We start from the raw sequence: 18,172 nt of genomic DNA, 5'->3' as shown, positions 1-18,172 counted from the left end.
GTATTTTGTGTATAAGTTTCAGAGAATTACTAAGAACAAAAACAACATGATGGTACAGAAACATAATATACTGCCCAGATCCTCAGAACTTGATTGTTGAAAAGAAAATATTTGGTATAATGAGAAAGTGCTGCTCATGATGGTATCCAGAACCATGAGTGTGACACTAAAACTGTTTGAATTTATACCCAGTGTAGGGCTTGAGAATTAGCATCTTTACTTAAAGGGGTTTTCTGGGATTTGTAATAATTGAAGCCTTACAGGCTAGTATTTACCTTTTGCAGGGTCATCTAAAAAGAGGTTCTACTTGCAAAGTGTGGGCTGTGGATGCGTATTGCTTTCATATATGTTTTACAAAAGCCTGAAAAAAACAAGCGCTTCTTTTCTCATGGATTTGCAGAGAGAACCTCATTTTGGTTGTAAGATGTCGGGAGAATCTCTGAATACCCTTTTGATTGAATGAGGATGAATGATGCATTTAAAATGCAGTTAGCTTATTTAAGACGATATGTGATCAAGCAAAGTCATTCGGAAGTCGGATATATTGATTTTCAGATATAGCCAAACAAAGGAAATATTTCCTTTTGTTTCCCATTGTTTTGGAAACTCCATAACTGTTCATATTTTTTCAATTGATTGTCCAATTTCAACAGGGTTTTCTGCAAAATGTAGCTTTGTAAATGCTATTACAATCCAATAAGAAACTGAAAATTGAACATGCCCGACTTCAGACTGATTTTGCTTGATCACACCACATATTAATCATTACAATCATAAAATGTAAAAGTAAAAATAATTTTATCATTTTGTTTAAATTACTATTTGATAGTTTAACAAATGTTTTGTGCAATAAGTTATCAGCCACATTTGAAAATCATTATTTTGATATGGTTAACTTGAATTTTGTTAAAACCCTAGGCCTAGATTGTTGTATAAGTGCAAGAAAGGCCACATGCTTTATAGCTGCCAGAAGTAAAATTTCAAAAATACTGACTTGTGTAATGAGTCTGGTGCGTTATTATTTGAACTGGTACTTGTGGCAGCTTTTGCCTTTCATGGTATACACGTAATTTGTAAGTGCAAGATAACAAAATAAAAGGAGATTTCCTGATTTGTATTTAGTGTGCTGTGGAAGTTGTGTGTACATGAGTTTCAGATTCGCTTGAACAAATTTGTTGAAACTGGTGATTTGTAACTATGAATTGAAATTTTTATATCAAAGAGATGTGTGCTTAAAAACAGTTCTGTTGCATTTCAATGGTTTTTTTGATTCCCTGCTCAAGACCCCATTTGGAGATAAAAAGTCAAGGAAAAAAGCCCCACCTTATGGTCACATATTTTAACAAAGGTGTACAGTCCATGCTAAAATTTGTTCAGCTTATAATTGGTGAAAATTATTTGGTTTTTGTTACTGCGTTTGTCAATAAAGTCCCAACTCACGCTCGCGTAAATTCACATAAGCGTGCACCAGTCACACAGTGACACTACGCAACACACAAATAGCATTTAAACACTTTGCCCAACTGCATGCACGCCATTCTATATCAATACACAGTGTTATAAGCCAGACAAACTTTAGTATGGTCTTGGTATAAGAAAGTTGTGCAGGAGTCCATGCTCCACAATAGAAAGAGATACACAAGTTCGGTGACAACTCTCTAGTCCAAAGGTTCCCTAGTCCGAAGTTGCTATTTCACCCTCCCAGTACAGTGAAAATCATGCACATGGGGGTGAGGTGGGAATAAAACCCATTACAATGAGCCCTGGGATCTCATGTATTGAACCCATACATTTCCCTATGAGCATGGGCTGTATTTTTCTAAATATTTGAGCACAAACATATTGCAAGCTTAGGCACTGCTCCGACTCGCCTTATGTGAACCTGCGTGGTGTTTTTTTTTTTTTAGTGGCATCTCTGAATATTTATATATTTAATTTTATTGCAAAATTTGCAATCAACGGAAAAATTAACATTGTTTTAATTTTCCCAGAGAAACATTTTCTAATTTCGAGAACTTGTCTTTACACATGTATCAGAAGAAGTGCTCAGTAATTGTTTCATTTATTTTATTATCAATTTATAAAATAAGAATAGCTAGCATAGGCTTTGTCACATAAAAAATAGTTACCCCTGATGAGGCTATACTTCTTGTGGTATATGTTCTTGGTTACTGAAGTAGAACGACCTTGGTCAAATAGCCTACTACTGAAAATCACAATTTAAAGCAAATAATACCATTTCACAAATTTCAAAGCATTTTTTCCCATTTTTTTAATTTTCACGTAGTGTCCTCCCCCGCAAACCGAAGCCCTATACATTTGTATCATAACCCTAAACATCCCTAAACATAACCTTAACTCTAATCTTAACTGTTACTTAAGTTACCCTATCCCTAACACTGACCCTTATTCTAACCCTAATGTTTAACCGGCTAACCTTATCTCTAATCCAGGGGCGTAGCAAGAGCATCAGGGGCCCATGGACAAGGAACAGTCCGGGCCCTTATAACCAGGGCGGGATTTAGCCTACCTTATGGGGGCCCTGGCCAGGCCAAAATTTGGAGGTCCCGAACTCACGTGCCGAGGAAGGCATGTGCACTCATGTCAGCGGCCAAGTTTTGGTTAAAATAACTTAAGGGGGACTAACATATTTTGTTCAATTCAATTTCAGACTATTTTGGCCCCAGATCAACATTAAATTTTGCTATTTGAATTTGCGCGAAGCGCGGAAAATTTTACCCTATTTTGACCAAAAAACATGTTGTTATTGGGGTTAAAAGAAAGATGCATAGGGCAATTTTGGGGCCCCAAATTTTTGGGGCCCTGGACCCGGGCCCATCTGGACTAATGGTATAAAAATCCGGCTCTGCTCTCCATTATCAGCCCTTATTTAATTCTCGCTTTTGTGCTCGGGGCCCCTGAACCCTCGGGGCCCATGGACTTCGTCCACCCTGCCCCCCCCTGCTATGCGCCTGCTCTAATCCAAGCCTAAAATGCCTTAAACCCTGAACTTGAACTCTTGAAGGACTAATGACCCTTCGAGCTAATGAGCTGTTCCCATTCAAAGGTTATTTTATTATGAACACTTAATTTATAAATAAAATGAAATGCTACATGCATGCGCCTGGCACCAATGAAGTTGATTTTGTACTTGTTAAACATTATTTCATAATACTTAAATTTAACTGAAATTAAAAGAAATAAAATAGGCTAGTTCAAGAACACAATGACTTAATGGGCCATTAAGTTGTATCTGACCTAGCGAGGAAGTATATTATTTGAGCTGGCAAACTGCAAATTCGTTACTTTTTTTTTTTTTTTAACAACACTGCGCAGAATATGTAGACCAAACTGATACGATTTTAAGGTACCAGTAATGTTCACCCTTGTATATCCTAAACAAAGACAAATGTGCCAAAATTAAATCCAGCAGCCAATACCTGTACCCTTTTGCTCTGATCTAGGAACTCATTTATTGAAATCGGTTGAGAATTAAAGAAACTTCGATCTAAAACCCAAGGAAAGAACGTAAAAGTCTTCAAAATTTAATATTCTATCAATGGAAAGCACGAAGTTCTCTTGTTCCATCTTTCTTGGGGTTTTGTATCACCGTGTCTTCATTTCTTGACTGATTTCAACGAACGCGAACGAGGTTTTAAATCAGAGCTAAAGATGCAGCTATTGGCTGCTGGTTCTAATTATGACATTATCTTTCTTTGTTTATGATATACAGGGGTGACAATAATCAGTACCTTAGTTGTATGCCTTTTTTAGGGAAAAAATCTATATTTTCAATACGAAAGGTCGAAATTTTTAAATGATCGCAGCTACATATACTTTAAGTACATTATCATCAGATTTATAAAGTTTACTTCGAGGATTATTAAATGTCAAAATTATCAATTTTTAATAATTTGCTATGCATAATATTTATAAAATTATTTAATATCAGAAGGACATTCCTCGTATTCAGAATGCAATTTGACGTATCTAATGTGCTCTCATGTCCCACAAAAAATATTGTAATTAGTTATACCAAAGTTTAAATTGAATTAACTTAAGGCGAGTGGGGTGGCACTGGAGCCATATATTTGCCAGTTTTAGACATTTAAACTAAAACACTGTAGTGTGCTTTCTAATATTAGTACCGGTAGTACATCATCTTAGACGAGTCAAGAAAGCCAATAATCGCATAATATTTCCACAGGTCCTACGGTTCTTGAGGCCAATAATATATCAAAACCTTAAGTTTGGCCGTTTTCCATCATCCATATGGAAATGACACCTCATTATCAAGCTTTGGTGTACCTCCTTTATAGAACCATACCATTCCTCTTGTGTGTCAGCTTTATTTTTCTCAATATTTGAGTGCAAACAATGCTAGGTCGTATCCCAATCCTACTCGCCTTAATACGGCCATTAATAGAATAGTTATACTCTTATCTGTATTGATATAGCGGCATAGAGCTAAAGAAATTTGTTGGAAAATCAGTGGAGTGTCTAAGTGCTAAAATTCCCTCTTGTTATATATATCATTCCGTCCCGGTGCACTCTTTATTCCCGGTCTTTATTACAATTGCCATGCCAACATAACAATGACAGTGCTAAATTTAACCCACATTTTCATAAAAATCATGTATGTACATGTACTTACTTGATTATTTAGTTATATACCTGAAGGGTCATTAGTCCGAAAAACTTAGTTATAAACCCTATATACTCTAACCCTAAACTTCACCCTAACCTATAACTAACCGAAGCCCTACTCCTAACCTAACAAAATAAACAGAAGTCCCTAACCCAAAAACCTATATAACCATAATAACTCTAATCCAAACTTAAGGCGAGTGGACGGTGACACTAGAGCCATAGCCCTAAATAACCCTAACTCTATTGCTAACCGTAACCTCATCCCTAACCCTAACATATAAATGCAGTGGCGTAGCGTGGGTCATCACATTTGGGGCACCATGATTGGGGGAAACAAGCCGTTTTTCGGCAATTTAAAAAACCCAGATCGATTGGGGGGGGGGGCACGTGCCCCTATGACGCTACGCCACTGTATAAATATGACCTGGATAGCTACCTGTCAACTGTCTCCCTTTTGGAGGGATTCTCCCTCTTTCGGGGTTTTCCAAAGGGACGGTCCTTCTTTCTGAAAATGTCAGTGCAAATTCAAATGTAAGAACAGCAGAAAATGATGCAAATTTCACTTTAGCATTCTCTTTAGTCTATAGCCTTCTGTATAGGTAGGCAAACCCTATATAACTTAACCCTCTTCGGACTAAAGGCCCTTCGGACCAATGGACCCCTGTTCCCGAGATAACAACATTAGGCCTATTATAGCTCATTTGCAATTTCGTAAAAGAGTGAAAAGAAACCTCTAAAAGAACAGTTTTTTGAGAAAATCACAAAATTTCACTCTCCAAAATCACATCAAAAATTCACTCTCCAAAAGAGTGAGAAGAAGGGAAAACCACTTCAAAGGGAGTGAAATTTACTCCTTAAAAGAGTGACAACCACTCCTAAAAGAGTAAAAATCACTCCTAAAAGAGCGAAGATTACTCCTAGTGAAAACCATTCCTAAAATAGTGCAAACTCTTTCATCAAGGTATGAAGTGACATTTCTCGAAAAAGAGTAATGTTCCTTTATGATTATCATACCTTAATAGTGGTTTTGACTCATTTAGGAGTTATTGGAGTGGTTTTCACTCTTTTGGAGAGTGTGTTTTTAAGTCTTTTACAATGAGAGAGTAGCGGGTGTGTTTATTTTGTGTTTGAAATAACCTACCTGAAACGATGGGAAATCATGTCGTAGGGTTACTACCCGTAGCCTGATGTAGTCAGATTTTTAGTCAGGGGGTTTGACTCGATTAATTACAAGCGGAGCGGAAATCGCGTATCCGGACCGCTTATAATGCTGAAGGGCCCTGGAAAGTTTGGATGCGCTCCGCCAGTCAATAGAGATAAAATGGTGGATTTTTTTGCCAATTTTTTTGATAAATCTTGTAATAAAAGATTTGATATTATAACTTGAATCCAAAATATGACTTCTTATGTAATTCAAAAGGATTTTATTTTTTATATAGGGCCTATCAGTGGCATATTGGGTAAAATTTCCAAAGGGGGCAAAATTATACACTGTTCCCACTCGCCTTCCATACGGGTATGCTCCCCTGAAAAGACTAATGTCTTTGGACCGTGCAGCTCCAAAAGACCACTGAATTTCACCAAATCATTGCTCATGCACTGAAAGACCATTGATTTTGATAATTTTATCTATAAAAGACCCCGTAATTGCTCAAGCCTCACATTGCGTTTTTCAAACAGAAAGCCAAGAAAGACCCTTGATTTTGAATCTTTGCAGCTCCAAAATACCCCCGTTTACCTGATCGCAGCTCCAAAAGACCGCATTTTACCATGTACGTCGTCAGCTCCCAAAGACCCACCAACTCAAAATTCCGGGGGAGCATAGGCCTACCCACCAAATTTTTACGATCTACCCCCCACCCGGATTGTGACAAAAGCGCGAAACAGGCGCAATTGATTTTACTTTTAGTTGCACTATATATATACTTGCGTCAATGTTCCAACGCCGCTGCGTGTTTGGGTTAAAAAAAACCTGCTTAGCCCACTCCCATATCTCTCTAAATTCCTAAGATTTAAAAATAAGTCTAAGAGACTTGTTAGAATGACAAAACCTTTCAGAGACTTAAAATTCAAATCTTTATTAGAGTAAAATTTAAATCCATTAGATTTGAATTTTAAGTCTTTTCAAGGTTTTGTCCTTCTAATAAGTCCCTGGAATTTAGAGAGATCATGAGCTGATGAGACGTTGATTTTTTTTTTGCCACCCCTCCAATAGGTCAAAAACATTTTTGATCCAACATTTTGCCGGGTATTTCCGAACCCTCCCTAATACCTACCTTTAAAAAAATGCAAGTTGTTGGATCTCTTTAATGTAAAATAAAATACAAATCTAGCGCCATTGCCTTCAACCAGTGGCACTCCCCTGATTCAACAATAAACCATAATAAATGCAGTCAAAGGATTTGGACAAAAAGTACAAAAATACTATAGGCCCTATTCACTGTTTTATGTTGACATTGACGTCATCTTAGGCTTTTACGTAATTTCATCGCTGTGAGGCGAGCGATTGTTTTTTAACCAACGAGACAGAGCGATTTTAGTTGCGTTGGTGAAAGCGTACTCTCTCATTGGTCATAAACCATTAAAACTAATCGCTCGTCGCTCAGCGACGAAGTGTAAATTCGACTGCGGGGAAACTTGGGTAAAATCCAGGGTTTTTACCAACCACCCCTGTATGAATAGGCAGGCCAATGATGCATTTCGAATCTATCATTTTCTAGTTCAATGCCAAGAGGCATACAACTGCAACGAACTTTTACATTGAAATGTGAATGGCAAATGTCAGGGTCACTGTTAGGTTTTCTGTACCAACATGACCAAAGGTTACTACCGCCGGAAAAGCTCTAGACGTGATCATATGCAATTCTACCAATTTTACTTGAACATGTATAATAGTGCACGTAGGCCCCTACGAAATCAAAATTAAGTTAAGCCGAAAAAAATAATGTTTTGGTTCGCACCCTCTTCTTCATCAATTTCGAGGATTTGTCAAGATGTTTTTTTTTATAGATTTTTCAAATATTTTTAGACTTTGGACTACTTTATGAATGCTTTAAGCATAAATAAAGCTATAGCCTTTAAGGCTTGGTTTAAGCATTTTGCTTGAGCTTGGTCTCATCAGGATCCAAGCGTATGTCCGCCAAGATCAACCAATTAAAAAATAAGTGTAGGCCTATTGGAGAACAAGGATCACTCACTTCCAAGTTGTTTTATTTTTTGGGTTTTTTTTTTGTCTCTAGAGGGTTTACCACTCAGAAACTCAAATTTTGAAAAACAAAACAAAACAAAAACCATTCAAAATGAGCTGCTAAAATGTTTGCATAGAACGTTTCCTTACTGTTTTCTTAAACTTTTAGAGCATTAGTTTTTATTTAAAACCCTATGAATGTGTGCCAAAAATCCCACCCCCTTTCAACCTGCCATAAATTGTTTGTCTCCCACTTTGTCCTGCTAAAAATAATCGCTTGCCCCTCCCCTCCCCCCCCGGGGGTGGGGGGAGGGATTTTGCACAACCCCTAAACAACGCACACAGAGAAATATTTTACATAACGTTATGTAGGCCTAAGTATACAATGGTATAGAACATCATAATAATAAAGTAAATTTAACTCAGAACTATTTAATAAATTTATAAAATTTCAATAAAATAATTCAAATTTTATATATAATTTAGTAAATATAACATTGTTTTGAGGTTGAGGTCAAGTTTACATAACGTTTAACCGTTATGTTATAGGCTTTTTATAAATTTCGCTGTGTGCGATCTTGTGACGTGAGTGTGATCAAATTGAAACAAACTCTTATTCTTCAAATCTGTTCAAGCAAAAGACTGATTTGAAGTGTGACATGTGACGTCCAACTGCACCAGTGCCTAAGAAACAAAGAAAAATTAATGTACATCAATAGTTATGTAGCCCGGTACAAACCTCGTTGCATGCATTAGTTCGGCTCAGAATGAAAAGGTAACATGAATTGTGAAATGTTACAATTTTATCATTTTGCTTAAAAAAGTTTGTCGAAAACGGTTGATTTAATATATGGCAATTTAGCATTAAGGAACATTACCCAAAATACGGTCAGTCCTGCAAGAGCATGTCCACAGAGCGTTTAAAAATAATTTACGCTTCCGACGAGCAACAGTTTTTGCCATTGTAAGCGCAGCGATGCTCTTGAAATGTGGTGAATTTTAAGTGCTAGCGCCCTAAAAGCAACACATTTTGATGTATAAATAGTGCCATTTTTTCAATTTTTTTTATACTTTTTCAATTTTTTCCGCCCTTTTTTCTTTGCAGATTCGTTTTGCCGCCCTTCGTTTTGGCCGTCCCTGTTTTTGCCGCCCCTTCTTCCGCCGCCCCTTCGTTTTGGCCGCCCCCTGCTTTGACCCCGGGGGGCTGGCGCCCTCAAAGCCCCCCCCCCAAAAAAATGTGGAGTATCAGAGACAGAAAGCTTCCGCGCTGCTTCGGTCACATATAGTGCTCAAAATAATTAAGGTACCAGTTACGTTCACCCTTGTATATCTTGAACAAAAACTATCTTGGAATAATTGTAATGGTTCATTTCAATGCTAAACAATTCTGATTTTGGAATCTACCCGTTAATATGATCGCAAAATGCCGAGTAAAAATATCACATGGTAAGCTATACAAATTGAGGGAGTACGGTGACTGAAAAGATCAGAAACTCCGTATCAATTGTACACAAAACAGTACAAATCAGAGTTTTATGCTTAAATGTAATAGCCAGAGTATGAACAATGGGCAAGTGGACTACGGAGAAGTCTAGAGGTTCACAGGACCTGTATTAGCTAATTGTATTGAAGAAAATTGCTCCGTTATATGTTAGCTTATTATAATATAGGCCTACTAAAAAACTAAAATGCTGGGATTTGCTGGACACTGTGCCAGAAGTGAAGCTAAGTGAAACAGAGGCAGCTTCCAGAGTTTTGCTGTGGCAGCCTACGCATGGTAAAAGATCAACCACGGAAGGACTACCTTAATCAACTAATCTGGGCTAGAGAGACAAGACATTAGGAACTGCGTGCAGAACAGAATCGTGTGGAGAGTCATCAGCGGAGTCCAACTAGACAAGTCGACTATAAGCAAGCAAGTAAGCAACGTTGTAAAAGACATCACTCAAAACGCTTTCTCCATTTGCATTTAACATGTTTAATATAATTATCATGAATGTTATTTATCATTTATATCAAACGTTTAACATGACTTTCTTATAAGTGACATAACCGGAGCCCTTGTCCTTGTCAAGGTGATTCGCTCCTATCCTTCATATTCCAATATGAAATAGAGTTCGTCCGTTATAAGCCCTGCCGCAGTTTTTGACAACGCCACGGTCCAGCCGTGGGTTTAAATATATCACATATTATTATATAAAATTATATAGTTTCTTCCGACATCGTCATTTAATGTGTCATCTCTTCAATCTTAAACATTCTTACCATCAACATGTGATGGGTATTTACTTTGAATCTTATTCACAAATGCCTCATTTTCAAGAAGCTTACTTTCACTCTCCGCAGTGCAAACTAAACACGATGAGCATTCTTGGGCAGGAGAATCATAATCAATAGGTTCCTTCTTGATAGATACTTTCTCAGACGTCTCATTATCAGTTTGGGTGGAGCTAGGTGTTGTGTCTGGACTCGAAGAAGAATGTGGGATTTCAGCATCTAACTCTCTACGGCTAGGTTCAGGAGATGAATTTGAAGATACATGGTCATTTGGATGTTGGAACTGCGATTTCTCTGTCAAGAGATTAGGTTTTACATCACATGATGCAGGGTTTGAACTTGAGGGAGGATTATTATGTGCCGCTGCGATAGGCCTACTTGCTGTACGTCCCGCGTCTCTTTCACAATAATGACTTGAACCTATGGAAGGATCATTAAGGCCGATACTCGGTGAACGTCCCGTGTCTCTTTCAAAATAACGATTTGAACCTATGTAAGGATCATTAAGGCCGATACTCTGTGAACGACCTGTGTCTCTTTCACGATGAGGTTTTGAACCCATGGAAGGATCATTATGTTCGATACTCGGTGTACGCCCCGTGTCTTTTTCAAGACAAGGGTTTAAACCAATGGAAGGATTATTATCTCCGATACTCAGTGTACGTCCCGTGTCCATGGTTGTTTCTCTTTCAAGATCAGGATTTGAACCCATTGAAGGATCTTTATGTACGATACTCGGTGTACGTCCCGTGTTTCTTTCAAAATCAGGATTTGACCCTATGGAAGGATTATTATGTCCGATACTCAGTGTACGCCCCGTGTCCATGGTTTCTCTTTCAAGATCAGGATTTGAACCCATTGAAGGATCATTATGTCCGATACTCGGTGTACGTCCTGTGCCTCTGTCAAGATCAGGGTGTGAACCCATTGAAGGGTCATTATGTACGATACTCGGTGTACGTCCCGTGCCTTTTTCACGATAAGGGTTTAAACCTATGGAAGGATTATTATGTCCGATACTCGGTGTACGTCCTGTGTCCATGGTTTCTCTTTCAAGATCAGGATTTGAACCCATTGAAGGATCTTTATGTACGATACTCGGTATACGTCCTGTACCTCTGTCAAGATCAAGATTTGAACCCATTGGAGGATTATTATGTCTCATACTCGGTGTATGTCCTGTGTCTCTTTGGAGATCAGAATTTGAAGCCATTGAAGGATCATTATGTACGGTACTTGGTGTGCGTGTCGTGTCTTTTTCAAGATAAGGGTTTAACCCCATTGAAGGATTATTATGTCCCATACTCGGTGTACGTCCCGTGTCTCTATTAAGATAAGCGTGTAAAATATTCAATTTAGGTCGGGGATCTTTTGAAAAATGAACGTGTGAAGTACTTGATGCAGAACTTGGGAGTGTCGAATGATTGACTTGAGTAATACTTGGTGTACGTGTAAGACCTGAGTTTGGGCTATCAGTTACAAAATGTTGCGGGTTTGGTCTAGCTGTAGACCTAACTCTACGATCTCTGTCTACAAAGTAGTCCTTAGGCATGTGAGGGTGATACATATTCTGTTTCCCTGCCGGCAGTGTCCTCTCTGACCTATCTTCGGAGTTTGCGACCGGAGGCCATTCCTGAGGTGGTCGCAAATATTGAGTTCTTAACGTATCTGGTAACCTTGGCGAATGTTCAGCTGGTATCCTCGAGGAATGGTCCATTGCGAGAGATCTTGGGATTGAACCACGATTTGGAGTGGGTCGCATACTTCTAGCATGAGCTCTCTCGGCTCTTATACACCTTACTAATCTTTGTCTCAAGTCTCTGTATAGGATTTTACCACCAGGATCAGCTGGAGGGTTCGGGACTCGGTAGACAAATGCTGATTCGGATAGGAGACACAATCCCTTGCCATTCATTACAAAATAAGAGAAATCTGCCTCTTCGATATCATGCATGTGTATAGTGTAGAATAGCCACGTATGAACGTCCTTAGGGGTCCATCTCCTTGGATCTGAATTGAAAAACAAAATAGGGCAGTTCATTAACAATATGATTAATTTTAAGACCGATTTGGCATCACGAATTTCACGATCACATCTAACGTGAAAATCAGATTGAAATCACATTGTATTTGCAAATGGACTTCAACCTGACTTCAACCTCCTTAATTTTTGCATTGAAAGTTGGTTGAAATCAGGTTATGTTGAAACTTCGACGTTGTATCATTAACGTTGATTCAACGTCGAAAATTTATCCTATTACCTAGGCCCACTGGGAATGGACAGGCGAAGTGCATGTCTTTTTGTTTCAAGCCTCAAATATTGCTTAACTTTCTCAAATCATTACACTCACGGAACTTTTGAATTTGTCCTTCCATCGGTTTTAGTTTCATAACTTGGTTACTCTGCATCCCTTTCCGTCACATGATCTCAAATTAATGAAAACATCGTTGCGGTCATTATGGTCACTTTGGCTACAAAGCCATGTTTCATGAACTGCTACCTTATTTCTTGCTGACTATATATATTTGAATTCTGAACAGATGAACTTCCCGAATACATGGGTGTTCACAGCCTTCTTAATCTTTATTTCGATTCAATGTATCATCCAAAGTATTAAACCACTTCCCTGATTAAACATTTAATCGGTCTAACGTGAGGCCTTAAGGGATGAAATCAAAACTCGACCGCCGTTGACCGGTGGTTATCGCCTTACCGGCGGTTGAACCACGTTCATCGATCGTTACAACATAGAAACCGGCTCCAACCGGACGGAACCGCCTGAAACCGGCGGTCGACGTTTTGATATCATCCCTAAACTAAACATCTTATGGTATATTATTTCTGGTGGTAACTTGAAGATTCAAACCTCAGTGACACGTTAAAGAAATACCTACCAAAAGGAATAGACAATGTTTTCGTTGGCATTTGTTTGTTCCGTTGCAAATGTTCAGACTTTTTTTGCTGCAGCGCAAACCATTTATCTGCCTGTGTATAAATAAAGAAAAAAACAATGTGCAAACAAAGGAACTATTACTCTAATGACTATAACGTTACATTGTTACCAAAAGCACAGTTTTGAAGACGCACGTCCGTGGTAAACCGTATCAGATCTTCTGTTTTTTAAAAGATCTGGGTAAACACAAAAAGTTCCAAGTATAGTTTCCGCGGGATGGCAGTGGTGACGGCGCACCCCGGTTAAAACAATTGAATGTTATAGCCACTGATTGCAGAGTTGGGTATAGGTATTTAGATATGCATTGATTTTAATACAGGAGTGTATTTCAAAGATTCATATGCACTATACAGCAAAAAGAAAGCATCTGATTGACTCGACTACATATACACTACTCACAAAAATAACGTTACACTTAAATAAAACTGAAACTTGTTTTAGTCTGCTAACTACATCTATATCCTTATTTGTGATTTATAAATCACATGAACATACATGTTAAAAATAAATGAAATGGGCGTTAACTTAATACCCTCAGAGTTTATGCAAATTTTCTTCTATCCGGTTGCCGGTGGTCAATAATAATCGAAACTTCAGCAGATGATACTGCTTACCCGGTAACTTACTTGTTAAAAAGAAAAAACTGAGCTTTAAAACAAGACCAACATGAAGGGTGTAAGTAGCATTCATTTTTATTTTGAAAATAATCATTTCATTGTTTTCAAGAAAAATATCATACCCTTTAGTAATGTAAGACACATGCATGGCCATAGTAATGATAGTAGGTCATTAGTATACTTTTAATTAATGCTCCGTAAAATGTCCATGTGGCATGGGCTACTCCACAAAATAGATGCACATCCCTATTGGAGTTCGGATTTCCGGACTTTTTGTCCTGTCGTGATTATTGGAAATCCAGACTTAAAGTGTCCAAAGGCGAAAAAATCCAGCAGAAATATAATTCAAAATCAGCAATCCTCAATTTTGAGAGCTCATTCAGGGCATTTCTGTGATTTGCCATTCATTTCATTGCATTACCAAGCTTTTTCAAGTAACATTGACAACTGGAATTTCAGTCGATTCCATAAACAGAAAGCAAGTTGGAAATCCAGATATTTCTTTTATTGAAAAGTTACATTTGAACTTATTTTCTGGAATAGCCCATTTCCTTTATCCGTTTAGCCTTGTCCAATGGCTATAGTTTTCCTTCCTTAATGAGGGACCCTCATGATCAGCACTAAACAGTATACTTTTGGACTTGCCAAATCCGCGAGGACCACAGACTTCCCGCGTTATAGGTTACGAAACTCATTAATAGGCCATCCATCCTTCCACTTCTTGAATATTTGTCTATTCATGACCTTGCCATTGTTTTTTGATTTTTTTACCTTGTGATACACGAATTGCAAATGTGTTAGATAATATAGTTACTTTTTATACATTTATTAAGGGCTGGGGTATGAACGTTTGGACAGTATTTATTTTGGGACATTAGAGCACATCAGACATATCGAATTGCATTCTGAATACGAAGAATGTCATTCTGATATCAAATAATTTTGGTTTTTGAAATTCGCAATTTAATACACATTTTATGGCAAATCATTAAAATTGATATTTTTAATATTTAACAGTACTCGAAGTAAACTTTATAAATCTGATGATTTATACTTAACGTGTATGTAGGTGGGATGAAATGCCGACGATCTATTGAAAATTTTGACCTTTCGTATTGAAGATATGGATTTTTTTTCCCAAAACACCAAAAAAAAATAGGTCTTTTTGGGAACAAAATCTATTATGTTCAATATGAAAGGTCAAAATTTTCAATTGACCGTCGGCTTTTCCTCCCTGCTACATACACTTTAAGAATATATCATTAGATTTATATAATTTACTTCGAGGACTGTTATATATCAAAATTTGAAAAATATCAAATTTTTATAATTTGTCATAAAATTTGTATTATATTGTGATTTTCAAAAAATGAAAATTATTTGATATCAGAAAGACATGCTTCGTATTCAGAATGCAATTCGATAGGTCTGAGGTGCTCTCATGTCCCACAAAAATACTGTCGAAACGCAATAAACGCTCATTTTAGATCCCTTAAGCTCCTTATTAAAAAAACAAAAACAAAAGGAGAAAAAAAAACCCAACAAATAACAATGTTCATATATTTTTACAGTAGTTCATAGTTCATAGGCCTACATACATAAGATGGAGGAGGTACTACAAAAGGCAATAAGCCTGCAAAATGTTTGTTTTCTGTAGAATTTAGACGGCAGTTCAGAATTTGCTCTTCATTGATATTTCATTTACAGTGGATTCCTTATTTCGTACAAATTTCGTACAAATGCACTACAAACATGAGTTTAATTCTTTTTGAATTAGCCTGTATATTGGGTCTCGTGGTAAAAGCTATATTGATAAGGAGTGAAACTTAATGAGCTATAAAATTGCGTTTTCTAAGGGAACGAATAGCAACGTTTACACAGTATTTTTTGTGGGACATGAGAGCACATCATACATATCGAATTGCATTCTTAATACGAGGATTGTCCTTCGTGTAAGCTAATCCTAACTCTAACCCTAATCCTAACCCTCAGCCTAATCATGCCCCTAATCCTAACCCTAATCCTAATCCTAACCCTAATCCTAACCCTACACTAACCCTAACCCTAATTTCGTGTAAAATTACATGAAGGAATAACCCCTTCTGAGATTAAATAATTTTGAGGTTTTTTTTAATTTACGATATCGACGTAATGAAACTTTATAAATCCAATGATGTACTTAAAGTGTATGTATATGTAGCTGATGGGAGGAAAAACCGACGATCAGTTGAAAGGCCTTTCGTATTGAAGATATACATTTTCCCCCCAAAATATACCTAAAATATTTTGGTCTGTATGATATGAATACTGGACCGTTTAAAGGAGCTTAAAGGGACTTTAAGCGTATCGGCCGTACAATGTAACAGTGCATATACAAAGTACAAAGATAAGCAAGACGCTGTTGACAAGAAAAAGCGATATAACTAGGAAAATACGGGGAAAATACCCTTATGCCTAGGCATAATGATAAAACAATAATATAAAGAATTAACATTTATCTCTGTTGATATAAAAATGTAGCATCTAGCTTATCTTTGTACTTTGATTAGGTTAGTTTTATAGTAAATATTTTAAAAGTGCTGAAAAAATCGGGATAGGACGGATCTCGCAAGTCTATTTACGTTTAGATATGTTTACAATATTTTCCATGCAGCAAAACCGATACCGGTATCTTGGAAGTTGGTGTCTATTTATAGTTTATTAATATCACGATTATTGAGACCAAACATCCGTTTTTTCTATGTCAATGTTAAAATATGCAGTGGCGTATCCAGGGGGGAGGGGCAGCTGAAAAGTCTTGCCCCCTCTGACCCGCCCCCTGTGGGATGGTGGCCGCACCGATATTTAAGATTTTAGACCCTTTTTGTACTTAGCCCATTTTGACCATTTTCGTCAATGTTTGCCCTCCCTTAAAATTTGTCTTGCCCCCACCCTCTGTGAAAAAGTGCTGGCTACGCCACTGAAAATATATTACCATACTTAATAAGTCATTTGGAACATAATTTATAGGATATACAATTAAATTCAGTTAATTTCTTTTTAAAAGTATTATTAACCTGAAACCAAACTGCGGTGTCTTTTATAAAGTTCCATAGTTAATTTTGAATGACTTACCAGAACTCGCTTGTAGTCATGATCTCGGTGATCCCGACGTGACTGGTAACTTTTATGTGCTGTTGATTTTCGTGCGGCAAAATCTAATCGTTGGCGAGAAGAACTCGAAACAGAAGCAGAAGGTATTGTGGTTGATTGTCCTGGTGACCCTATTGACTTGCCATTATTGAAACTAGAATTAGTAGAACGAGGAGGTGGAAAAACAGCGCTACTACTGACGCTATGGCTGCCAACTGAACCATTTGTTAATGGTACTTGCTTTTCCGTGTCACTGCCGTTGGTTACAGTACTACCAGCAGTAGAATGGTGAAAACTTGGCTGTCCCGGCATGTAGAATACCGGAATTTTCACCATACCGTTAAGGTTCGGTTGATAACAAGGATATGGAAAAGCGGGATGAAAGACACCAGGAACAGGAACTTGTCCCGCAATTTGTGTACCTGTCGTACCGGCAACTTGTCCCGCAAGTTGCGGATGAGTACCATGTTGAAATGGTAGAGGCATCATGTTGATTGTTCCAAGATAACGAATGAAGTGTGATGCTATGCTAGCGTAGACTAAAACCCGGATACAATCTACAGCTGTGTGCGTCAGTTAGGTTCACACAGGTTGACCACCACCGACGGTTCCGGGAAACCTTTTTGCAGTCAAATATGATATCCTTTTTCACCGCACTGAACTGAGTGAACTCGTTTGTTCTTTGCTGACTTTTGACATTTCAAGTATTATAACGGGGGCGGAGCACTATTGGTTTATAGTTTAAAATGGCAGATTGTGGGGTTTTTTTTGTTCCACAAAAGAAAATTCTTAAAGAAAAAAGTGCGAAATAACAATATCATAGATTTTTATACATTTAAATCATTACCTACATCACTGAGTTTAGATTAGTCGAACATGTACGTCGAAAGTCCAAATAATCAGATAATAATAAACAAATAAACGCTAGCTAACAGCAAGCGGAGGACTTTGACACTTTGTATTATTCTTTTTTATTCCTTTTTATCTTCTTATCCCTCCTCTTCTTCAATTCAATCGGCATAGGGCGCCATAGACTCTGATCCGGATCTGGTGCGTGAGTGTGAGTCGGAGTTCGAGCCCCGGTAGTGTCACAGAGATTAATAAAAGAGTTTAACAAATTTTCAAAGATGTTATTACAAGATTCTTTCAAGGGGGGGGCAAGAGGGGGCTTTTTCCCCAATATTTTTCTCTCCCCCAGTTTGGTCCCCCTATTTTTGAGGGAAATAAACAAAATGACGTAAATTTCCACTTTTTTGGTAATTTTGCGCAAAATTTGTCGATTTTGCCCCCCTGAAATTCACCTTCCCCCATGCTCCCCGGAAAAAAATTCCTGGTGCCGCCACTGGCGGAGAGTC

General features: G+C 37.7%; 1 protein-coding gene across 1 annotated transcript; it reads right to left on the bottom strand.

Annotated features, from left to right (window-relative positions):
* Positions 1 to 9,791: 9,791 nt before the first annotated feature.
* On the bottom strand, positions 9,792 to 17,457 carry LOC140153146 (uncharacterized). The gene is made up of 3 exons (XM_072175794.1): positions 16,800 to 17,457; positions 13,010 to 13,100; positions 9,792 to 12,124 (listed from the first exon to the last, which is right to left on the bottom strand). The coding sequence occupies exons 1-3, from the start codon at positions 17,304 to 17,306 to the stop codon at positions 10,089 to 10,091; spliced, it is 2,634 nt and encodes an 877-aa protein (XP_072031895.1). The 5' UTR covers positions 17,307 to 17,457; the 3' UTR covers positions 9,792 to 10,088.
* Positions 17,458 to 18,172: the final 715 nt, after the last annotated feature.

This window comes from Amphiura filiformis, chromosome 5 (genome assembly GCF_039555335.1).
Source record: "Amphiura filiformis chromosome 5, Afil_fr2py, whole genome shotgun sequence".
In the NCBI taxonomy this organism is placed as follows: domain Eukaryota; kingdom Metazoa; phylum Echinodermata; class Ophiuroidea; order Amphilepidida; family Amphiuridae; genus Amphiura; species Amphiura filiformis.
The sequence above is the reverse complement of the archived record's forward strand: the minus strand, read 5'-3'. Positions and strand labels throughout refer to the sequence as shown.